Source organism: Electrona antarctica, assembly GCF_951216825.1.
Source record: "Electrona antarctica genome assembly, contig: scaffold_188, whole genome shotgun sequence".
Classification (NCBI taxonomy): domain Eukaryota; kingdom Metazoa; phylum Chordata; class Actinopteri; order Myctophiformes; family Myctophidae; genus Electrona; species Electrona antarctica.
The window spans coordinates 185,557-211,425 of NW_027637171.1; the positions used below are offsets into that span (position 1 = coordinate 185,557).

The 25,869-nt window shown below is 44.8% G+C and overlaps 1 protein-coding gene and 1 pseudogene across 4 annotated transcripts in view; both read right to left on the reverse strand.

The window, feature by feature from the left end:
• Positions 1-1,482, reverse strand: part of LOC306919090 (lysosomal cholesterol signaling protein-like) — a 51,137-nt gene extending 49,655 nt beyond the window's left edge. For 2 of the 3 annotated variants that reach the window (XM_079531925.1, XM_079531926.1), the window contains exons 1-2: positions 1,272-1,482; positions 567-714 (exon numbers count right to left, since the gene is read on the reverse strand). In XM_079531925.1, the coding sequence (XP_079388051.1) occupies positions 567-714; positions 1,272-1,420 (297 nt within the window). In that variant the 5' untranslated portion in view covers positions 1,421-1,482. The remainder of the gene's footprint in view (positions 1-566; positions 715-1,271) is intronic. The other variant, XM_079531927.1, reaches the window with a different exon arrangement.
• A 7,001-nt stretch (positions 1,483-8,483) lies between these two features.
• Positions 8,484-25,245, reverse strand: LOC306919096 (WAS/WASL-interacting protein family member 1-like; annotated as a pseudogene). The gene is made up of 9 exons (XR_013792488.1): positions 25,213-25,245; positions 21,388-21,517; positions 19,668-19,830; positions 18,909-19,217; positions 17,714-18,172; positions 16,322-16,446; positions 15,649-16,060; positions 12,426-12,539; positions 8,484-11,901 (listed from the first exon to the last, which is right to left on the reverse strand). The product of XR_013792488.1 is annotated as a WAS/WASL-interacting protein family member 1-like (transcript).
• Between the last annotated feature and the right edge of the window lie 624 nt (positions 25,246-25,869).

Below are 25,869 nucleotides of genomic sequence, written 5' to 3' on the forward strand. Positions count from 1 at the left end.
GCATTTATATTTTACTCATGATCAGAGCTTCCGTTGCTCCAGACTGTATGACGGAAGCATTTATATTTGACTCATGATCAGAGCTTCCGTTGCTCCAGACTGTATGACGGAAGCATTTATATTTTACTCATGATCAGAGCTTCCGTTGCTCCAGACTGTATGACGGAAGCATTTATATTTTACTCATGATCAGAGCTTCCGTTGCTCCAGACTGTATGACGGAAGCATTTATATTTGACTCATGATCAGAGCTTCCGTTGCTCCAGACTGTATGACGGAAGCATTTATATTTGACTCATGATCAGAGCTTCCGTTGCTCCAGACTGTATGACGGAAGCATTTATATTTCACTCATGATCAGAGCTTCCGTTGCTCCAGACTGTATGACGGAAGCATTTATATTTGACTCATGATCAGAGCTTCCGTTGCTCCAGACTGTATGACGGAAGCATTTATATTTGACTCATGATCAGAGCTTCCGTTGCTCCAGACTGTATGACGGAAGCATTTATATTTGACTCATGATCAGAGCTTCCGTTGCTCCAGACTGTATGGCGGAAGCATACCTTAGCCACCAGCACGCTCCACAGGAAGGCCCAGATGACGTCTCCAAAGTCCAGCAGCACCATGTTTTTGAAGAGCAGCGCTGGGAGAGCAAACTTGGACACGAAGTTCCCCAGACCCTTGGCCTGGCTGCCCGTGATGATGTCCGCCCTGCAGTGCACACAGTGGGTTTAGATTTTTGGCTCTTCAAAGTAAGTGTTACGCGCGATAAAACCTTGGCAATACGCTATCGAGGGATTCATTCATGCTGGCGGAACCCAATTTCCGCCGGGTCGAACTAACGGGAGGTCGGGCTATTGGGAATGGTAGGGGCTCCCTTTAGTCCGACCGGTAGGACCAACGGGAGGTCGGACCAGCGGGCAGCCCCCTCTATGAAACCCTGTCCTGTCCCGTCACACACACGATACTTCTGTCCCTCAAATGAACAGTTTGGATCTGGTCACCCTAGCTGCGTAGTTGAGAGCATATGGCGAAAAAAGAAGAGAAAATTGCCACCGACGATGTTACTGTTATGACTGTCATGATATGACGGTCGTGTTTCAGGGCTACACCACACCATGTCAGTGCTGCCTTAACAGTTTTATGTCCTCACAAGTATAGTGCAGATGAGTATGTGTGTGTGTGTGTGTGTGTGTGTGTGTGTGTACCTTCCAGCTATATCCACACAGCGTGCGTGCGTACGTGCGTGCGTGCGTGCGTGCGCGTACCTTCCAGCTATGTATCCACACAGTATGATGCCAAAGCACTCCAGCAGAGCAGGGAACAGCCGGTCTATGGACATGGGCGTGGCCGACCCCAGTGCATTGTGGGATATGTTCTTCCCATGGATCACCACGAAGCTGTTGGCGGGCTCCATGGCGACGGTGACGCCGTCCCGACCGGACGAGAGGCAGGCGGCGCCTGTTGATGATGTCACAGCGCTGCAGGCAGGAAGAGGACAGAGGTCAGATTAAACCAAAGATGGCGGATATAGAAAGATAGGCCATCCCCACTGGAGCAACTAGAGGAGAAATGGTATTCCTGCACTATCTAGAACAGATGGGGGCTGGGGACCCCCCGGGGGTCCTTGAGGGAGTTCCAGGGGGTCCCCAGCTAAATGATAGTTAGGAACCAAATGGACCCTTATGGGTCTGTAACTCTGAGAGTGTACAGATGGAACCAAATGGACCCTTATGGGTCTGTAACTCTGAGAGTGTACAAATGGAACCAAATGGACCTGTTTGGATCCATTTGGTTCCATTTGTACACTCTCAGTTAAATTAACATTGATTTTACAATATAAATTGGGGATCCCAGAGATAGTACTGCCCTTAAATGGGGGTCCGTAGATCTTTTTGGCTGCCAACGTGAACAGAACATAGCCCTGCTGTACTCTGGGCTGGAAGGATCTATTATGTGTACAACAATCAAATTCGTGATAATTGAATTAAAAAATATATATATTAAAATATAATAAAATAACAAACAATCCCTATTTTGGGCATGTCGTGATAGTTTTAAAAAAAAAGTAGATTGGATAATTTCATTACTTCTGCACACCGTTCTGTGACCAAGTAAAAATGCTTCTCGGTTATCCAATTAACTGAAAAGAAAGTAATCTTAAGAATAATCACAAAGAAGGCAAAGAATGGCCAAGGCACAGAGTGCACCATGTGACTGACTCAACAATAAGTCCCACTAAATCTGCAAAGTAAAGTGTAGCAGGTCAAATACAGTTGGGTGCCACCGATATTGTCCCTTATTATTTGACCCATTTAGGCCTGACCTCAAAATTTTAAAAAAATCCTTCTAAATCCTCCAGTTTTCTGAAATAAATATTTTCACGATTTTTCAAAAATAGCAGACCTACAAGCTCGTAGCGCGCCACTCGGTGGCGCGCTATGAGCTTGTAGATCTGCTATTTTTCAATAGCTAAATTATAACAATGTTTAAAACACCAAAAGGGGTTCCCGCCCAAAATGGGTTAACTGTCCTTTTGCGCAGATCACGCAAACCTCAGCAAAAAGAAAAGGACAATATCGATGGCCTCCAACTGTATGTGTAGTGGAGTAAAACATACAATAGTAGCCTCTGACACACGTAGTGGAGTATAAAGTATAAAATATTTCGGCTACATTGAAAATGAGTTTAAATAAAGGTTATGATGATGATGATGATAAAGTTAGTATTGAAAGTATTGAAAAGTGGACGTACTCAAGTAAAGCAGACAAAAAAAAACGTCCAAATGGGTTACAATTCTGAAATAGCAAATCAAACAAGCAACTTTGTGCCGCTCTGCAAGCTTGTAAATCAGCCATTTTTAACTGTTTTTTTTTTTTAATCTTGAAAGTGTACTGATTGTACTGGTTTTGGAGGGCATTATTTAGTAAAATTGGCCTCAGGCAGTCTTAATTGGTCAAGTAAAGCAGTGATCCCCCAAAATCCATTTGTACACTCTCAGAGTTACAGACCCATAAGGGTCCATTTGGTTCCTAACTATCATTTGGCTGGGGGCCCCCTGGTACTCCCTCAATGACCCCTGGGGGTCCCCAGACCCCACTTTGGGAACCACTGAAGTAAAGTATTTGAGAGTATATTTACTTAGTTACTTACTTTCCCCCATACCATTCCCTACCAGTGATGACACACTGACAGCTGTCAATCACAGAGCGTCGTTGATGATTGATACAATGTAACAACAGAAGGACCAGCTGACCCGTCTGATCTCTATTCTAGTGTCTATAGTATAGACCAGGGGTTCCCAAACTGTTTCATGTCAAGGACCCCCAAATTGACACCAATTAGCCCCGCGGACCCCCATTTGAAAATATATTCCAGGGCCCCCCCTATAAGAGAAGATTTGTACTGATCTAGCCGTGATTCTCAACCCGTTTAATTTCAAGGACCCCCCCCCCACCCAGTTTGACATGCATTAGTCTACGGACCCCCATTTAATGGCATTTCTATCTGGAACCAAATGGACCTGTTAGGGTCAGACTACATTTGGTTCCATTTGTCCACTCTCTGGGTTACGTTACAGACCCATTTGGTCCCCCTGGAACTCCCTCAAGGACCCCACAGACAGCCACGGACCACCATTTGTGACTAAATTTGACTGAGGGACTGCCATTGGATTTTTTTGAATTTTCGTTTTTTCATGTCATGTGAAAGCAGGGAATCATAGCTTCAAATTGACATATTGGTTGTTCAGTTTGACCCTCCAGTTTTGGAGATATGGCTTATAGAGTAATGTCTTGCAGAAAACAGCGAGTTGAGAAAACAGGCTTGAAAGGATCACTTCTGTGGACTCTAACATTACACCTAGCTACATGTTTAAGCATCTATTTCATATTTACATGTCGACATGATGACATTTAGCTTCTCAGACCCAAAACTAAAGAATATTTTGTTGTCTTGGATAAGACTTTTGTACACAATTCCATGCTGTATTGATGTTGGTACCATTAGGAAAGATAACAGGCAAACGTTGATCAAAATAACAATTATTTTACATTATATAATTGTGTGTATACGTTTTGTAAATTATGTAATGCAGATGTTAAACAATAATTTAGCTCTTGAGATTGTAAAATGTTTTGATTGATTGATTGAAGTATTTATTAACAGTTTGCAGAATTACAGTACATTTCAAGCACAACTCAATACAAAGACGGTTAACTGTGAGTGGACGACCTAATAAAGCACTACACTTGTTTACAAGAGGGTCCACCATGTTCAATTCATCAAAACATTTAGAGACGTACAAATAGACACTTCTATATAGCCAAAAAACAGGAAATCATCATCTCTTTTCATTTTACTCTCAGTAAAAAGATCCAACTAGAAAAAGTGCCCCTCTGGGCACAGGTCTCCACCAGGGCAGGTCAGGTTGTGGCCTCCTGGTGGCGCTATAATAGGCCAATGTGAAAAGGGTACAATTTCTTCTTACGACTTGGATGGCAATTGGATGATTTGAGGCATTTTGTTCCAAAAATGTGTTTTGCAAAAATCCACCTGTTGGTGGCGCTATAACAGGCCAATGTGAAAAGGTGGGATATATTCCTCAGCCTAGTAGGAACGTCTGTGAAATATTTCACGTAAATTGCACGCTGCGTTCATGATTTGAGGCTTTTTGTTCAAATCGGGCCAATCCTGCAAATTTGGAAAGTCACTGTTAGCCAATCAGGATGGAATATGCAATATCGGACAGATCTGTCTTGATCACATGACTATAGAGATACTGTGTAACGATTTGCGTGATTTTTGGACAAAATATGGAGGAGTAATATAAAAAAATGTGTTTTACAAAAGTCGGCCTCCTGGTGGCGCTATAACAGGCCGTTCTGGAAAATGTGGGGAAGAGGTTCATCATTGGCATCCAGGGAGTGTGTGTGCAAAGTTTGGCATGGATCGGGCCAACGGTGCCGGAGATTAGCAGGTAACAGACGGACGGAAGGACGGACGGACACACACACGGACACACACACGGACGGACGGAGTGCAAAACATACTCTCTCCCCATGCCTTCGGCCTGGTGGAGACAATAAGGGTCCATTTGGTTGGTTGGTTGATTGATTGATTGAACAGTTTGCAGAATTACAGTACATTTCAAGCAGAACTCAGACTGTTAACTGTGAGTGGACGACCCAAAAAAGCATTACACTTGTTTACAAGAGGGTCCACCTTGTAAGGTTACCAACTCTCCATCATTTAGCTGCGGACCACCATCTGGAACCCCCTCAAGGACCACTGCATGGGGGTCCCCCCCCGACCCCCTCAAGGACCACTGGTGGTCCCTGACCCCCTCAAGGACCACTACATGGTGGTCCCCCCCGACCCCCTCAAGGACCACTGCATGGTGGTCCCCGACCCCCTCAAGGACCACTGGTGGTCCCTGACGCTGTGCTAATAAGACTAGCATTAGCTGAGCTCCATTAATAATACAACAACAGTAATAGTGACACACACACAAATCACACATTGTCACTGAGCAGGTGAACAACAGTAAATGATGGCAGCCATGCAGCGACAATGTGTGTGTCAGTGTCAACTCAAAACGTGCACTAGTGCACACACACAGACACAAACACAAATGTGCCCATGCAGCCGTGCGTGTTGTGCGTGCTTACCTGCTGTGTGTGTGTGTGTGTGTGTGTGTGTGCTGAATGATCAGATCATCTCATCGTCATGTTCTCTAGATGTGAAGTGATCGGTTGGTGCATTTAATAAATAAACACACTGTAGTGTTATAGTGAACACAGTCAGTCTCTGCTGCTGCTGCTCCGGTGCGTCAATAGGATTTATACACAGGATCGTCGAGTAGGAACTTCATACGCATGTGATGTCCGGTGTGGTGGCTTTTCAAAATAAGAGCCTAAAACAGTGGAGACTCGAAACACACAGCTTTTATCAGTTTAAATATATATTTATATTGTATTTGTTTATTTGTAAGTAGCCTTTCTACCACTACTGTGCAGGCTAGTGAAAGAAAGAAAGAAAGGAAGAAAGAAAGGAAGAAAGAAAGACATCAACCATGCTTTTATTTGAGTCCACCGAGCGGAAGTGACGTGCTTCCCGCTTGACGAGCGTGCTGAGTGTGTTTGACTTGACGGGGCGAATCTGACAGCTGTGGTGGAAAAAATGGAAACGCCCTAAAATATGACTGACAGGCCGCAGGGCCAATCAACGCTTGGTTAGTCAGCTGTGATTGGCTGAGAGAGGAGCTCTGCTCAGTGGTGCTCACGTGGTGTCACAGCCAGAGGAAAAACCGAAAAACAAGCCAATGATTCACACTTTGAAGATTCAAATACAATAAACAAATAAATATGAATGAATATGAATTATGATTCAGGGAGGTTCCGTTTTTTATTGGATGTATATTTAAGAAAACCTCCCAATTTATTATAGCTTGCACTTCTACAAAATGCTGTAATACATTATACAAATATCTTGTCATAATAAAATATGACTTATATTGTATGATTATTCACAAAACCCACCACCATAATAATCATATTAAATTATGTAATAATAATAATGATAATAATAAATACTTTATTATGTAGGCCTATGGGTTTTGTATATGATGAATTCCTGTTCTGTTCTTTTTGGCTATAAGTGTCTATTTGTACATCTCTAAATGTTTTGATGATTTGAACATGGTGGACCCTCTTGTAAACAAGTGTAATGCTTTATTGGGTCGTCGACTCACAGTTAACAGTCTTTGTATTGAGTTGTGCTTGAAATGTACTGTAATTCTGCAAACTGTTAATAAATATATTCCAATCAATCAATCAATCAATGTTGAGACATCAGCCTTGCAACACTTTGCTCTATGAAAATAAACAAAATAGCATATTTTTAATCCGATACATGCTATAAAATGACTTGCTCATGAAATGCACACAGGGCTTTGTGGCGCAACGGTAGCGCGTCTGACTCCAGATCAGAAGGTTGCGTGTTCAAATCACGTCAGGGTCAAAGTTTTGTAAAGGACACAGAAACGATATACTTTGTTTTTTTTAGTTGTGTAATAATGCCAGTTATGAAAATAACTGTGATAGTAAAGATAAAGAAATAAAGGAGGATTTAGAAAAATGGGAAAACAAGTCATGCTGTTATAGAACAAAGATTATAATTATAAAAAAAAACATGTCTTGGCAAAACTGCTGTGTCTTGGCAACTATATTTCCTCCTAAGGACCAGACACTGAAAAAATAAAATAAATCACTAGTTAATTTCATATGGGGAACCACTAGAGAAGTTACAAAAATAAACCTACGTATTGTAACAGAGGCCTTGGGGCTGTGGACTTGGGACTCAAATTGAAAATGTATTTTTCGTAAACATATAGCATCTGGTTTTAAACGAATTAAGGGCTATATGGATAGGGGAGGCACTGAGCTGGACCAAAAAGAAGGGCCGGGCAAGGAGCTCAGTACCTTATTTAAAAGTTATGTACAGTATGGTGATTTGGTGAATAACTCTGCACTTCAATTCAATATTGACTGGACTGAAATGTCCAGTAAATAAATGTATGGTAAAATATGTGAAGATTTATATGGTGGCATTTCCCCTACAAAAACCTAGATGAAAACCAAAAGAAGGTATGTATAAAAAATATTAGTAGTAAAAATATCTCTGAAATAAAGAGGGATGTTAGGCCATGTGGCTGGTCTCCGTGAGGAGACTATAGCAGTACGGGCAGTGGTAAAATGGAACTGTTTTGTTACTGTACTGTTAAATGCCCAATTCAAAATTGTGATGAAGATGAGACTATAGAGCACCTGCTAGTAGACTGGTCTAGTCTAGAGGTTTTGGGGGAAATGTCACAAATTGGTTTTAATATTAGTGTCACTTATACTGTAATGCTGTCATGTATTAGCCTGGCTAATAAGCCAGAATAATATCACACAACACTAATCCGCCAGCAGGCAATTTTGTTTTGCCAACAGCTGATTCAGTCTGGCTTATTAGCCAGGCTAGTCATGTATGGGGTTTTTATTGAAAATATGTCTGCAATGAGCATGATTTTTACTGGGCTATTGTTTGCACTGTTGTTAACAAAATATGGAACACCAGAAGTGCCATATGGTGATTCACCAGGAGGACATCTGGGGAGAGACGCTCTTTAAACAGAACAAGACTGAACTGAAAAGACACAGATCTCTGGACTCGAGACAAAAATAAACAAAAAAAACATGGCACTTATTGACATTGTGAGAGAGGAAAAAAAGCACTTTTGTATTGAAATGCCTCATTTGATTTGTATTGTACGTAATTTCTATGTGAAAGCATACATTGTAAACCCTGAATACTTTTCAATAAAGTATATAACATTTGGAAACCCACACAGTAAAACACTTCAATTGCTCACATTTGTCTCAAACTACATCAAACCTTTTTTTAAATGCATCAAAAGCACAAACACAAAACATATCAAAGCATTGTATTCCTTTATTTCTTTATTATTCAACCGTGTAAATAAGTCTATTTCTGTTTGATTGTCATTGTAGAACAAAACGTCTGTGACAAAAAACATGATCACAAAATAACACAAATCAATCAAGTGTACAAACGGCCCTTCAAAGCTGTTAAAGCAACAACAAAAAGAAATGAACATAATACTGCATAGTTCTGAAAACATAACTTATAAAAATATCATCCTTCAACGGGTTCATAGTTACATACACAGCTCCTTCAGAATAAAAGTTGCGACCGCCTCGAACGCAACGACAAACCAACAATGAATCCATTTATGGTTCGACAGCAAAGCAAACTGCAAGTTCCCTTTAAAGGAGCACTTCGCCCATTTTCAACCTCGTTCTCATGTCGTCGGTAGTCGTGACGGTAGGCAGGTTGGGTCATTTCAAGCAACATTCCAAACGTGTATATTTTTATTAAGGGGCGCTAGACCCTCCTATATTCAGCTATTAGTGTAGATTTCTGTCCTACACAAACATTAAATTCCGATTGACAATGAATGGAAATCGGCATGTTACGCCATGATGATGTACGATAAGAGCGCCCCTCACTTCACACAGGTGTGATTTCTTTTTTAATTTGTTCAAGAAAATAGCTTGTTCCGACCCATCGATGATGTCACTGTTAGGCAGGTTTCGGAACTCTCCGCAGCAAACCAACGAGACAAACGGAGCGAGTATAGACGGAAATGGCGCCCTCTACTGAGAATCAGCGACGACCAGCCGCCATTATGACGATAAGGATGTACTGTAAATGGGTGAAGTGTTCCTTTAAATAGCACATGTTACTACATTCCATCAACATTATTATAAACATCCAGAAAAGTACCGTTCCGGTTCCCACAGGAACTCCACTCCGTGGTTTTACATATTAGACAGACGGGAAAATACACTCTTAAGGCACAATGTGACTTTGGTCCAATAAACATCCACACGTTTTGTTTGTTTATATTTGTTTGTTCATATTTGTTTGTTCATATTTGTTTGTTTGTTTAGCAGTGATGGGATGGGATGGGAAGGGGGGGGGGGGGGGGGGGGGTTCAGCCCGAGTTACACCCGTACTTGGTTCTGCGCACTGAAGAAAACAGCCGATCTACAAGCTCACAACGTGCCGCACGCCGCTCACAACGCGTCGCGTTCCGACACTTGTAGATTGCCTGTTCTCAGTGCGAGACACCGGGCGTGCAATGGAATATAACCCAGGCATTAGATGAGTTTATTGGCGACATTTTTATTAACTAAATGTCAATATTCCAGCAACAGTTTTGTTCCTATAACTGCATTCAAAATGAACACACCACACACTCGGTTAAAAAGGTTCATTCTAAACGTGAGGAAAGTTGGCCTCATGTTCTTTATTTACGTGTGTATTTCTATGAGCAGTCGGAGTCCTGTCGCTGTTGAAAGAATAGAGGGTATGCGCGTGTATCATCATCAACGTTATGCAGGAACGCCTACGTGGCAAAACACTACTTTCTGGCGTTGACAGCCCAGACATCCAAACATAAAAGTCCTATATGATTGCATTAAACAACATTAAACAACGTTAAACTCACTTTGCCTGTTGCTTTGCCACTCGATGTGCCATTCACTTTAAGCATGTGCATACACTCTATAGACGCAACACTCGAGGTTCATTTATTATCTAGCTCAGTGCTTCCCTCCCAAACCTTTTCATATCAAGGATGACACTCATTAGCCCACAGACCCCCATTAGAAAATATACACCAGGAACCCCCCATAAGAGAAGGTTTTTACGGCTCTAGCAGTGATTCTCAACCAGTTTAATTTCAAGGACCCCCAGGTTTGACATGCATCAGTCTACGGACCCCCATTTAATGGCCTTTCAATCTATTTTTGAAAAATCTTGAAAATGTGGTGCACATTTTTCGAATATATACTCTTTCAGAGCGAAAGTTTTTTAACTTGTATGTTTGATTCTGGGAGGGTCGTTCACTGGAACAACATATTTTCAGATGGGGGTTGGCGGCCAATTACATATATTTTTGGGGGTCCTTGACATGAAAATGTTTGAGAACAAACGACATAGAAACATGGGGTTTTTCAGAAAACAGGGGTCAGGATTTAGAATCGTCCTCAGCTCTAAATGGGTCAGAGAAGGAAGAAAAAAGGCAGGATGAAAACGTATGATCATAACGAGCATACGATGCAAATGGATTGAAACGGCCTCTCAGTTTAACGACCGAAGCGGATCAGAAGACGTGGCAAACGGCACGCGGAACGGAAGCCATTGGCCTTCAAAGCTGGTCGACAATATCTTCAATTTGAATGGAGCGCTTCTTTCCTTCTTTTCCACTCTAGTATACACCAAATCTCTTTGCCCCAAAAGCGAGCATTAATCCCCCCCCAGAATAGGGAGGCTGGGTTAGTGATGGGATGGGACTTTGGCTCGGGTGTGGTGATGGAGTTAGGCTCTTTGGTTGTGGCGTGGCGATGGACTCTTTGGTTGTGGTTGTGGTGATGGAGTTAGGCTCTTTGGTTGTGGCGTGGCGATGGACTCTTTGGTTGTGGGTGTGGTGATGGAGTTAGGCTCTTTGGTTGTGGGTGTGGTGATGGAGTTAGGCTCTTTGGTTGTGGTTGTGGTGATGGAGTTAGGCTCTTTGGTTGTGGTTGTGGTGATGGAGTTAGGCTCTTTGGTTGTGGTTGTGGTGATGGAGTTAGGCTCTTTGGTTGTGGTTGTGGTGATGGAGTTAGGCTCTTTGGTTGTGGCGTGGCGATGGACTCTGTGGTGATGGAGTTTGGCTTTTTGGCTCGGGTGTGGTGAAGGAGTTTTGGGCTCTCTGGTTGTGGCGTGGCGATGGACTCTTTGGTTGTGGTGAAGGAGTTTTGGGGTCTCTGGTTGTGGTGCTACAGAGCAACAAGAGGCATAAAGGTGCGGTGCTTCCATGACATAATTGTTGTGGTTGAGTCGAGTGTGCTTCAACATATTTGACACGTTACAAAAAAACAACATGGAGTTACATGTATGAGCGAGAGACAGAGAGAGAGAGAGAGAGAGAGAGAAGCCAAGTTCCAATACTCAAACTTCCATCCTTCACTTGTGTTGTTGTTTATTATAGCCCTGCAGCCTCTGATGAGGAGGCGAGGAGGAAAGGCGAGGAGGGAGGAATCGTTTTAGGGAATGGGGACGCTCCCCTCTCTCTCAGTCAGGCTGAGGTGAAGATAAGAGGGTTGGAATTTGGCTACAGACAGACAGACAGACAGACAGACAGACAGACAGACAGACAGACAGACAGACAGACAGACAGACAGACAGACAGACAGACAGACATCTCGTGATGAAGGTGTCCTCCTCCTCCTCTTCACCTGGGTATGGGAGGAAGGGGAGGAGCTCCTCTCTCCTTTTTACCAGAGCCTGGAAACAAGAACACACAGAGACGAAATGTTTTTATAATCGTCATTTTGTAATCTGGCAGGTAGGGTATGGTAGGGTATGCAACTACACACTAAATAACAGGTAGGGTATGCAACTACACACTAAATACATGTAATCTGGCAGGTACTGTAGGGTATGCAACTACACACTAAATACATGTTCAGCAACTACACAGTAAAATACAAAAGAAATATTTTCATGGGAAAAAAATGAGAATCGAGGGAAACTGAGATAGAATAGAATAGAATAGAATAGAATAGAATAGAATAGAATTACACATTCACATTTGAGCAAGAATCGTGCAGCACTAGAGCAAAACCATGCATAAAATGACGTTTCTTAGTTCTACTGGATCTCTTCTCGACTGATCCCTCCCTAATATTTAATATCTGGTTTATGTTTCTTGGCCTAACATAATTTTTCGTCTGTGAAAAAAAATACACAAAATCAACAATGGCGTGCGTGTGTGCGTGCGTGCGTGTCGTGCGTGCGTGCGTGCGTACCTCGTCCATCGCTCTTGACCATCTTGCTGGGGTAGGTCTTCTGACAGGAGACGTAGGGGTCAGGAGGGGGCAGGTCTGACAGCGGGTGGAACGTGAAGCGACTCTCCCACTCGTCTGGAACCACACACACACACATGAACCACTGTTGCATCACATGCCTGCTAGACTTCTAGGGCATAAGGGCATTCACCAATACTGATGTTTAGTGTTTGAGTTTGAATACCTAAAAGTATCCAAATAGCCGAATATTCGTGATTGATAGACATTTAATCCGATAAAAACGAGCATTAGCACGAGCCTTAGTCAAGTGACTGCCCCCCTCCTCTTCCTTCCTGTTTCCCCCCAACCTGTATGTCTGTTTTAGTATACTTTGGTGATTTAATTTAATTTTGTTTTCATGTCATGATTGCTATCATTTGCTATACTTTTATACTAAGTGATTGACTGTACTCTGTATACTGTACTGTTTATATTACTGTACTCTGTATACTGTACTGTTTATATTACTGTACTCTGTATACTGTACTGTTTATATTACTGTACTCTGTATACTGTACTGTTTATATTACTGTACTCTGTATACTGTACTGTTTATATTAATGTACTCTGTATACTGTACTGTTTATATTTCTGCATAATACAATATTCAATCAATCAATCAATTTAACACTAAAACACTGTATTACGAGCCTTAAAAACAACCAACGGGTAACGGCTTAACGTCACGGTTCTCCAAGTGGGACCCCTGGGGGTTCTCCAAGTGGGGGACCCCTGGGGGTTCTCCAAGTGGGACCCCTGGGGGTTCTCCAAGTGGGGGACCCCTGGGGGTTCTCCAAGTGGGACCCCTGGGGGTTCCCAAACTCTTCTCCCAAACTCTTCTCCCTTCTGGCCCCAAAACTGTGGAATGCACTTCCCGTTGCAATCAGAACTGCAGCATCACTCCCAATCTTCCGCCGTAGTCTGAAAACCCACCTTTTCAGACTCCATCATGGCCCATAGCACTTACCCTACCCCCCTTAGACAGCACTTCTTAGACTTATATAGCATTTGAAACAGACTTATAGCATGTCATGTAGACAGCACAATAAGTGCATTGTATGTAGCCATAGCACTTCATAGTATATATGTACAGCATAGTATAGCATATATGTGTAGTTTATATGTATAGTGTCATTATATAGATATGTTCTAGTTATAGTTTATATGTATAGTGTCATTATATAGATATGTTCTAGTCACGTTCTTAGCTTACGCATGTTTCGCGATAAATGCATTTTTACATATGTGATGTATTCCCATGCTTTTTGTTCTTGCTTATTGTAAGTCGCTCTGGATTAAGAGCGTCTGCTAAATGCCTAAATTGTAAATTGTAATTGTAAATTGTTCTCCAAGTGGGGGACCCCTGGGGGTTCTCCAAGTGGGACCCCTGGGGGTTCTCCAAGTGGGGGACCCCTGGGGGTTCTCCAAGTGGGACCCCTGGGGGTTCTGGGACCCCTGGGGGTTCTCCAAGTGGGGGACCCCTGGGGGTTCTCCAAGTGGGGGACCCCTGGGGGTTCTCCAAGGGGGGGACCCCTGGGGGTTCTCCAAGTGGGGGACCCCTGGTTCTCCAAGTGGGGGACCCCTGGGGGTTCTCCAAGTGGGGGACCCCTGGGGGTTCTCCAAGTGGGGGACCCCTGGGGGGGGTCCATGATGCAACGCCACGGTTCTCCAAGTGGGGGACCCCTGGGGGTCCACGGTTCTCCAAGTGGGGGACCCCTGGGGGTTCTCCAAGTGGGGGACCCCTGGGGGGGGGTCCACGATGCAAAATGCCCACAGTAACACTCAATAGCTTAGTGATACTCAACACCCTCGCATTCAAAACCAATTTTTATGTCCTTTGTCTCCCTCTCCTGACAGAAAGAGGTAATCGCAATGGCATCTGAACTACAATACAGATGGAGAGTTTGGGCCATTATTATTATCGCCCGTTTTTCTGTAATAACACGAGCTAGGAAGGTCAAAGGTCAGACGGCTTCATCTAGATACCCGAGTAAAGTTCACTTTGAGATGCATCCAACACATCCAACACATCCAACACATCCAACACATCCACTTCCATCTAGATGCCTGAGTAAAGTTCATTTTGAGCTGCATCCAATCCAACCAGGTGAAATTAAAATGCATCTCAACCCATTGGTGTGGTTTGGGCCTAACATAGGAAATAGGAATGCAGCCTGTATGCGCACGGGGTCCATTGTGTGACCCAGACAGCTATTAACGATATGCACACGGCTGCCATCTTTCCAGCAAGGTGCTACCTAGGTGCAACTTCCCATAGACAGCCCATTCATCCAAACAGAACAGTCCTTTCTAATTATATTAAACAACGTCAATCTCACCAACATTGCAGCTGTACGAAAAGCTTGGCTTATCCTCTTTCAATCTGTAAAGTTTTTGTTTAATAAAAATCCACCGTAGACATGTTATGAGCTACTTCCTGCCAAAGTGTTTGGAAGTGCTTGTTATATATCACTCAACGGCCCATGCGTACCACCGGTGCACATAATGCAGGAGGCAGCAGGAGGTTGCTTTAGGGACCGGTCAAAATGTAAATAGGGGTACCCCTGGAGGAAATGTATGTGTCCTGATATAAAATACCATCACCCTCCCGGACTATTTTATTATCAAAATTGGATCACCCTCCCTTGGACTCGAAATAAAATTAGCTCACCCTCCCTCTGACTAAAATTAAAAAGACATGGCCCTCCCCTATTTTCCTCCAGGGCCCCCTTTTCTAAATTTTGACTGGTCCCTTAGTGATTACGAGCGCTTCCAAACTCTGACCGGCAAGGTATTTCTTGACAGGAAGTAGGTCATAACATGTGTACTGTGGATTTTTATGAAACAAACACTTTGCAGATAGAAAGAGGTTTCCGTACAGCTGCAATGTTGTTGAGTTTGACATAATTTTAATCCAATCAGATAGGACTGTTCTGATTGGATGAATGGGCTGTCTATGGGAAGTTGCACCTAGGTAGCACCTTGCTGGCAAGATGGCAGCCGTGTGCATATCATCAGTTGGCTCTGCTGTGACCTGTAGCAGGTGTTAAGCGGCGTGCACGTGACGTCATTACAAATAGCGTACCACCAGAGGTCAAATCACCAACGCAACACTGTCTACATACAAGCTCACATGGCGACACATCGTGAGCTTGTAGATCGGCTATTTAAGCAAGTTACTGACCTGCTGCTGGCTGATGGTGGTGAGAGTTCTGAAACCCGTTGCCCATGGGAGGAGGAGGGAAACCCCCACCCCCGCCACCACCCATCCCAGGCCGGTCGCCCATGGGTGGGGGAGGAGGAGGGAAACCCCCACCCCCGCCACCACCCATCCCAGGCCGGTCGCCCATGGGTGGGGGAGGAGGAGGGAAACCCCCGCCACCGCCACCCATCCCAGGCCGGTCGCCCATGGGTGGGGGAGGGGGAGGGAACACCACCACCACCACCACCACCACCCATCCCGGGTCGGTCGGGGGGCAGAGGGGGTCTCCCGCCCCCGGGGGGCCCCGGACGACCAATAGGAGAGGGTGCCCGCGTTGACCTGACGCTGGCCCCGCCCCCTGGGCGGCCTGTGGGGGGAGGGGGAGGGAGGGGTCCTGGAAGAGAGGGGGGGGGGGGGAGGTTAACATCGTCGTCATCAGCATCATCATCATCATTATCATCATTTCATATCAACTTAAGGTCCATTAATTATTCAGCATTTGATGACATTTAGCCTCTCAGAGCCAAAACTTAAAAAGCTTGGCAAGCTTCCGCATGCGTCACAGAAGCTTGCCTCCTCTGGAGATACACGCGCCCCAGAGCCGAAGGAGGCGTCTACCTTTCTATGTCTATGACTACAATCAAGTGTCGCTTACCGGTCCGTGATGTTGATTGGTTCCTTCCCAGAGGGGGCGGTCTCTCGTTGGGTGGTGGCGGTCTCTCATTGGGTGGATGTGGGAGGAGGGGCCCAGTGCGACCCAGTGAGGGGGCTGGAGAATGGCTGGAGACGTCGTTCATAAAACATGTCATGGGATGGAGAAGTTAGATATAAATAAATGGGGGGGAAACAAACATAAACATACGTTGTAGTATAATTTGGTTTAGCTCAGTATAGAACAATACAATAAAACAAACATAAACATACGTTGTAGTATAACTTGGTTTAGCTCAGTATAGAACAATACAATAAAACAAACATAAACATACGTTGTAGTATAATTTGGTTTAGCTCAGTATAGAACAATACAATAAAACAAACAAACATACGTTGTAGTATAATTTGGTTTAGCTCAGTATAGAACAATACAATAAAACAAACATAAACATACGTTGTAGTATAATTTGGTTTAGCTCAGTATAGAACAATACAATAAAAAGGTGTCTAGTAGAGGTGTAACGATACAGTAACAGCATCGAAAAATCGATTTTAATTTCAAGAATCGAAGTATATCGAAATGAAAAAATCAACATTGACTATGTATCGCATCGTGTCATTTTGCAATGTAAATCATCGGTATCGAATCGTTTTGCAATCTTTCTGTGTGGTATTTAGCATTTTTTTTGAAGAAAAATGAAAAAGAGGGGTTTAATTACTTAGTTTAAAATAATATCAATGTATTTGAAATAGTTACTGTATCGATTTCAAATCATTGAATCGTATTGTATCGTCATAATGAACCGATATGGTCCATGTATCGTATCGTCAACCATGTATCGTATCGTCAACCATGTATCGTATCGTCAACCATGTATCGTATCGTCAACCATGTATCGTATCGTCAACCATGTATCGTGATACGTATCGTATCGCTGTTACAATGTATCGTTACACCCCTACTGTCTAGTGTACTTGAGAATTAGTGCCTCATTAGATGGAGTTGGAAGTATATTTAAGCTAATTTGAGCTAGTTTTATCTGGAAAACCAATTAATTACACATTGCTTAAAAGACTTTACTTTAGTTACTAGTTACTTTGTCGTTTTTTATTATTATTACTAAACCACCGCCATTTGAAATTAGCCAATCTACAAGCTCACAACGCATTGTGAGCTTGTAGATCTGCAATTTTACAGGATGTGTATCTATTTTATACATTAGAAACTTCTGAATAATGAGTACTTGTTACTTTTGGTAGTTTAAGTACATTTCGACACCAATACATTTGTACTTAAGAACTCGAGAACATTTTTAATTCCGGACTTTTACTTGAGGTACCGATACTTTTACTCGAGTAACACATGATGCGAGTAGTTATTCCACGCCGTTACCTGTTGAGGGACAGGATCCTCTGGGGCAGGCGGGGGGTCCCGTGGTCGTCTCCGCTGGCGGCCGGGGGGGGTGGGGGGAAGAGCGGGGGGTCCCGGACGACCCGGGGGGAGGGGCGGACCGCCGGGCGAGGGCGAGCGCGATGAGTGGAGGTTAGAGGAGGAGGGTTTGGAGCTGAGAGACGGAGGAGGGGGAGGCGGGGGTCCGTCGCGGGGCATGGAGGGGCGGTGGCCCCCCCCGCCCCCCATGGGGCCCGGGGGCGGCGGCGGGGGGCGGTCGTCCGGGAGCGGAGGTCGTCCCGAGGGCAGGGGGGGCCGAGAGGAGGAGGGGGTGTTGGAGGAGGGGGGGAGGAGGCGGAGGGAGGCCGGCGCCGGGCCGCGGCCCAGGCGAGGAGGCCCCCGGTGGGGGAGGCAGGGGTCCGTGCCTCCCTGGAGGCAGACTGGGGGGTCCTCCCGGGGGTCCTGAAGAAGGGATTGTGGTGTTAAAGGTGCAGTAGGTGATATCTTTACTATTTAGAAGTCAGCACTATGAGTGATATCTTTTGATTAAAAGTATAGATAGGGTAAGTGAGTGTGCGGCGGTGGCTCAGGGGTAGAGTGGCCAGATGGGAAGCACAAGGTTCCCAGTTCGATCCCTGTGGGCTCCCCCAGAGTTAGTGTCGAAGTGTCCTTGAGCAAGACTCTGAACCCCTAATTGCTCCTGATGTGCAGGTTGGTGCCTTGCATGATTTCCTCATCATCGGTTATCGGTGTGTGAATGTGTGTGTGAATGGGTGACTGAAATGCACAATCTATGTAAACGTGTGTGAATGTGTTAATGTAATCCACAATCTATGTAAACGTGTGTGAATGTGTTCATGTAATCCACAATCTATGTAAATGTGTGTGTGAATGTGTGAATGTAATCCACAATCTCTGTAAAGCGCCTTGGATAAAGGTGCTACAGTATATAAATGCACCATTTACCATTTGATGAACTTTTTTTTAAATTAAATAAATATACAAACTAAACAAAAACATAAATAATAATAATACTAAACTAACCGAAGCCTTTAAATCAATAAATGAACTGAAAAAGCAAACTTGCTATGAAGTCAAATCTAACCTCGATCATAAAGTCAAAACAATCAAAATGACTACAATGTGAAAACAGAAATGAAAAATACGAAAAATAATAAAAATGCAAAACTATAACCACCATGTCCTGAAGCGGCGCCGGGCCTGGGGCCCCCGGGGAAGGGGGGCGGCGGGGGCCCCCCGCGGGACTGGGACACCTGGCCGGGCCGAGGGGTATTGGGGACCGGAGGAGGGGGGCCCCCCGGGGTGTCCGAGCGGAACGACGGGACAGAGCGGCTCTTGGGCAGGTCCGGGCCCCCGCTGCGAGGAACGGCGCCCCCCGGGAACCGAGGGGGGCCGGCGGAGGGTACGCTGGTCTGGCTACCGAAGGGCCGCGGGCCTGCGGAGCGGGCCCCCGGGGGCAGCATGGGGCCTCGGCCGGGGCCAGAGTCTGGAGGACAAGAGACAACAGAGGACATTAAAGGAGAATTCCATGCTAGAAGTCTTTCTTACATTTCTTACCTTTCTTTGTAGTCGTTACGTCCCCACCAAAGAGGTCCAGGTGTTTTTGTGTGCAAAAACTCCTTATTGGCTATTTCCCCTACCATAAGCCCTCAATGAATTGCATTGAATGGGAATTGAATGGGGCTATGGGGTGTTGTGCTAATTCGCTTATTTACATTGAAATAAGTAGTAAAGTGTGCCGCTTGGGATATTATTTACATTATGAAGAGAGAATATATACAAAAAAATAATAATTTTGAGCGATGGAAATAAATGAATGAATGAATGACCCCATGTCACATGCCCCCATCATCTTTTTAGATGGTCTATTTCGTCAGAATGTTGGTTAGGAGGGTCAGAATGTTGGTTAGGAGGGTCAGAAGAAGATGGTTCTTACCGTTGGTCCCTGCTGATCGTAGTTTGGGCATCCCACCCTGGAACAGACCTCCTAATCCTCCTCCTCCTCCTCCACCTCCTCCACCTCCTCCACCTCCTCCTCCTCCACCTCCTCCTCCTCCTCCTCCCCCCCCCACCTCCTCCTCCTCCTCCTCCTTTAGGTTCTGAGGAGAGAAATAAGAATATCCGTTAACTTCAAAGTATACTCCTATCCCTTACCCCTAAACTTATTTTGCCATTTTTGACTATTAACCCATTTTGACCTGAGATCAGATTCTAAAAATGTCTTCTACATCCTGACAGTTTTCTGAAAAAGCTATGTTTCTATGTCAGTCGTTCTTCGATTTTTCAAAAATAGCAGACCTACTAGGTTTTAAAGTGGTACATAATGTCTATAGGCTACTAGGTTTTAAAGTGGTACATATTGCCTATAGGCTACTAGGTTTTAAAGTGGTACATATTGTCTATATGCTACTAGGTTTTAAAGTGGTACATATTGTCTATATGCTACTAGGTTTTAAAGTGGTACATATTGTCTATATGCTACTAGGTTTTAAAGTGGTACATAATGTCTATAGGCTACTAGGTTTTAAAGTGGTACATATTGCCTATAGGCTACTAGGTTTTAAAGTGGTACATAATGCCTATATGCTACTAGGTTTTAAAGTGGTACATATTGCCTATAGGCTACTAGGTTTTAAAGTGGTACATAATGTCTATAGGCTACTAGGTTTTAAAGTGGTACATATTGCCTATATGCTACTAGGTTTTAAAGTGGTACATATTGCCTATATGCTACTAGGTTTTAAAGTGGTACATATTGCCTATAGGCTACTAGGTTTTAAAGTGGTACATAATGCCTATAGGCTACTAGGTTTTAAAGTGGTACATAATGTCTATAGGCTACTAGGTTTTAAAGTGGTACATAATGTCTATAGGCTACTAGGTTTTAAAGTGGTACATAATGCGTATAGGCTACTAGGTTTTAAAGTGGTACATAATGTCTATATGCTACTAGGTTTTAAAGTGGTACATAATGTCTATAGGCTACTAGGTTTTAAAGTGGTACATATTGCCTATAGGCTACTAGGTTTTAAAGTGGTACATAATGCCTATAGGCTACTAGGTTTTAAAGTGGTACATATTGCCTATAGGCTACTAGGTTTTAAAGTGGTACATAATGCCTATAGGCTACTAGGTTTTAAAGTGGTACATATTGCCTATATGCTACTAGGTTTTAAAGTGGTACATAATGTCTATAGGCTACTAGGTTTTAAAGTGGTACATACTGCCTATAGGCTACTAGGTTTTAAAGTGGTACATATTGCCTATATGCTACTAGGTTTTAAAGTGGTACATACTGTCTATATGCTACTAGGTTTTAAAGTGGTACATAATGTCTATAGGCTACTAGGTTTTAAAGTGGTACATAATGTCTATAGGCTACTAGGTTTTAAAGTGGTACATACTGCCTATAGGCTACTAGGTTTTAAAGTGGTACATAATGTCTATAGGCTACTAGGTTTTAAAGTGGTACATATTGCCTATAGGCTACTAGGTTTTAAAGTGGTACATAATGCGTATAGGCTACTAGGTTTTAAAGTGGTACATATTGCCTATAGGCTACTAGGTTTTAAAGTGGTACATAATGTCTATAGGCTACTAGGTTTTAAAGTGGTACATATTGCCTATAGGCTACTAGGTTTTAAAGTGGTACATACTGTCTATAGAGGGCTGACTGCGGTCGTTGGTCACGGCCTTCTTCAGCTTGGCTCCTTTGCCGATGTCGCTGAGCAGGGCGTTCCTGCCATGCTGCTGATTACGATTCAACGACGGTTTGTTTGTGTTGGCCTGAAAACGCACGCACACGCGCACACACGCACACAGAGTGCAACAGTTACAACTAGAAAAAGTGCCCTTCTGGGCACAGGTCTCCACCAGGAGGATGTTTTGTGTGTGTGTGTGTGTGTGTGTGTGTGTGTGTGTGTGTGTGTGTGTGTGTGTGTGTGTGTGTGTGTGTGTGTGTGTGTGTGTGTGTGTGTGTGTGACGCGGCTTGGCCTGTTGTAGCGCCACCATGAGGCTGATTTGAAAACTGTCAAGTGGCATTTCTTCCTCAGCCTAGTAGGAATATGCATGCACAGTTTCACCGCAATCGGACGCTGCGTTGAGTAATTGTGGCAATTTGTACAAAACGGGTACAAAGCGGGCTACTCCTGAAAGGTTTAGAAGCCAATCGTAGGCAATGAAGGTGGATTATGAGAAATCAAACAAACGCGTCTTGATCACATGACTATGGAGAGCATGTGTACCGATTTGCTTGAAATTTGGATAAAATCTGAAGGAGTAATATTAGAAAATGTGTTTTACATATGTCGGCCTCCTGGTGGCGCTATAAAGAGCAGATGTGAAAAATTCCAGGCAAAGGTTTTTCCTTGGCCTCTAGGGAGTTGGCATACAAAGTTATCCAGAGATCCGTGAAGTTAGAGGTAAAAACACTTTTCGGCAAGTTATAGAAAATGTTCACGTGGCATTTCTTCCTCTGCCTAGTGGGAATGTGCGTGCACAATTTCACGGAAATCACACGATGTGTCCATGATTTGCAGCATTTTTTTTAAACTGAGCACTCCTGCAAACTTTGGAAGCCAATCTTAGCCAATCAGGATGGAGTCTGAGAAATCTGAAAGACCCGTTTCGTTGAATGGCTCTAGAGAGACTGTGTACCAATTTGCGTGATGTTTGGACAAAATCTGTAGGTGTACTGTCCAAAAACTTGTTTTGCACAAAGCGGCCTCCTGGTGGCGCTATAACAGGCCGTTCTGGAAATTCTGGGGCAGAGGTTCATCGTTGGCATCCAGGGAGTGTGTGTGCAAAATTTGACATTGACCGGGTTAACGGTGCCGGAGATTAGCTGTTCACAGACGGACGGACAGACACACACACACACGGACGGACGGACGGACGGACGGAGTGCAAAACATACTCTCTCCCCATGCCTTCGGCCTGGTGGAGACAATTAGTGGCTCTTGTGCAGATATATTGACCACTGTGGCCGAAGCATATCAGTTTAAAGTCAACATAATTAATTCCACATCATGTTGTGGTTTGTTGTTTTGGTGCCATTTTATTCACTGATCTTTTGTTTTTATCTCTAATGTTCTTCATGCTGCTCTTTCATCTTGTTTTGTTAACTTTGTAACTACAGAATGTTCGGGAAAGTAAGCGCTTTACAAATACATGAATTATCATGATAATTTATAATGTCACACAGGCTGCAATGCCACGTTTCGCCCACAAGGTGTCTCTGTTTAGCAGGATCAGAAGCATGGACGTGAGCCCATGACACTGTGGTCATGTGACTAATGAAGTCAGCATCCTGCATGAAGTCGAGGAAGGGACCACCTTTTACACGCAGAGCCTGGGTTCCCATGGGTGCTAAGGGGACGCTTGTTTTACAGCCTGGGTTCCCATGGGTGCTGAGGGGACGCTTGTTTTACAGCCTGGGTTCCCATGGGTGCTGAGGGGACGCTTGTTTTACAGCCTGGGTTCCCATGGGCGCTGAGGGGCCGCTTGTTTTACAGCCCGGGTTCCCATGGGCGCTGAGGCGACGCTTGTTTTACAGCCTGGGTTCCCATGGGTGCTGAGGGGACGCTTGTTTTACAGCCTGGGTTCCCATGGGCGCTGAGGCGACGCTTGTTTTACAGCCTGGGTTCCCATGGGTGCTGAGGGGACGCTTGTTTTACAGCTTGGGTTCCCATGGGTGCTGAGGGGACGCTTGTTTTACAGCCTGGGTTCCCATGGACGCTGAGGGGACGCTTGTTTTACAGCCTGGGTTCCCATGGGCGCTGAGGGGACGCTTGTTTTACAGCCTGGGTTCCCATGGGCGCTGAGGGGACGCTTGTTTTACAGCCTGGGTTCCCATGGGCGCTGAGGGGACGCTTGTTTTACAGCCCGGGTTCCCATGGGCGCTGAGGGGACGCTTGTTTTACAGCCTGGGTTCCCATGGGCGCTGAGGCGACGCTTGTTTTACAGCCTGGGTTCCCATGGGTGCTGAGGGGACGCTTGTTTTACAGCTTGGGTTCCCATGGGTGCTGAGGGGACGCTTGTTTTACAGCCTGGGTTCCCATGGACGCTGAGGGGACGCTTGTTTTACAGCCTGGGTTCCCATGGGCACTGAGGGGACGCTTGTTTTACAGCCCGGGTTCCCATGGGCGCTGAGGGGACGCTTGTTTTACAGCGCCGGCAACTACTAGTAGGGCGGGGTTATATAACCTCATAAAAACTATGCCTAAACCTAACCCTAACCTCAGTAAACCCCAGACTCTTCTTCAACAAAGATGGTGAAAGCAAACATTGTTTGTTCTGTACTTGTACATACAATTGTATGGTACAAAACAGAGTGTTTCTATGTGTTGAAGCTTTTACTTAACTTACGGTAACTTTAACCCATTTAGGCCTGACGTCGGAGAAAAAAAAAGTCTTCTAAATCCTGACAGTTTACCAAAAACTTGTTTTGCACAAAGCGGCCTCCTGGTGGCGCTATAACAGGCCGTTCTGGAAATTCTGGGGCAGAGGTTCATCGTTGGCATCCAGGGAGTGTGTGTGCAAAATTTGACATTGACCGGGTTAACGGTGCCGGAGATTAGCTGTTCACGGACGGACGGACGGACACACACACACACACACGGACGGACGGACGGACGGAGTGCAAAACATACTCTCTCCCCATGCCTTCGGCCTGGTGGAGACAATTAGTGGCTCTTGTGCAGATATATTGACCACTGTGGCCGAAGCATATCAGTTTAAAGGGTAAGACCACTTTTTTTTTAGGTTTGAGTTGTGTAGTTACCTTGCCATGATGTAACTCCACATGTGGACAAGAAATTAAAAAAAATGTTCCAGTGATCAGAATTGATAATTCAAAATATGCTCCTCATTGATTTACATTGTATGCTAAAACGGCTCTCAAAGTCACTCTTTTAGTACGTAAACAAACACAAACAAAGTTGATTCAGACAATATGGAGCTTCACCAAAATTCATGTGGTTTTATTTTTTCATAAAAATGTTAACTTCCTGTTGATTTTACTATTTGAAGATCTGGATCCCGGTCCACGGATCCAGTCCGGGTTTTCTTCCCAATAAAATGGACAAATCAACAGGAAGTTAACATTTTTATGAAAAAAAAACCCCACATGAGTTTTGGTGATGCTCTATATTGTCTGAATCAACTTTTTTGTGTTTGTTTACGTACTAAAAGAGTGACTTTGAGAGCTGTTTTAGCGTACAATGTAAGTCAATTAGGAGCATATTTTGAATTATGAATTTCTAATCACTGGAGCAGTTATTTTGTATTTCTTGTCCACATTTGGAGTTACATCATGGCAAAGTAACTACACAACCCAAACCTAAAAAAAGTGGTCTTACCCTTTAAAGTCAACATAATTAATTCCACATCATGTTGTGGTTTGTTGTTTGGTGCCATTTTATTCACTGATCTTTTGTTTTTATCTGGGGGGTCAGGAGGATGGATGTGTTGTGAGACTCACCACAGCGAAGGTGGGGGGAGGGGGGGGGGGGGGGGGGGGTCAGGAGGATGGATGTGTTGTGAGACTCACCACAGCGAAGGTGGGGGGAGGGGGGGGGGGGGGGGGGTCAGGAGGATGGATGTGTTGTGAGACTCACCACAGCGAAGGTGGGGGGAGGGGGGGGGGGGGGGGGGTCAGGAGGGTGGATGTGTTGTGAGACTCACCACAGCGAAGGTGGGGGGAGGGGGCGGGGGGGGGGGGGGGGTCAGGAAGGTGGATGTGTTGTGAGACTCACCACAGCGAAGGTGGGGGGAGGGGGGGGGGGGGGGGGGTCAGGAGGGTGGATGTGTTGTGAGACTCACCACAGCGAAGGTGGGGGGAGGGGGGGGGGGGGGGGGGGGGGTCAGGAGGATGGATGTGTTGTGAGACTCACCACAGCGAAGGTGGGGGGAGGGGGGGGGGGGGGGGGGTCAGGAGGATGGATGTGTTGTGAGACTCACCACAGCGAAGGTGGGGGGAGGGGGGGGGGGGGGGGGTCAGGAGGATGGATGTGTTGTGAGACTCACCACAGCGAAGGTGGGGGGAGGGGGGGGGGGGGGGTCAGGAGGATGGATGTGTTGTGAGACTCACCACAGCGAAGGTGGGGGGAGGGGGGCGGGGGTCAGGAAGGTGGATGTG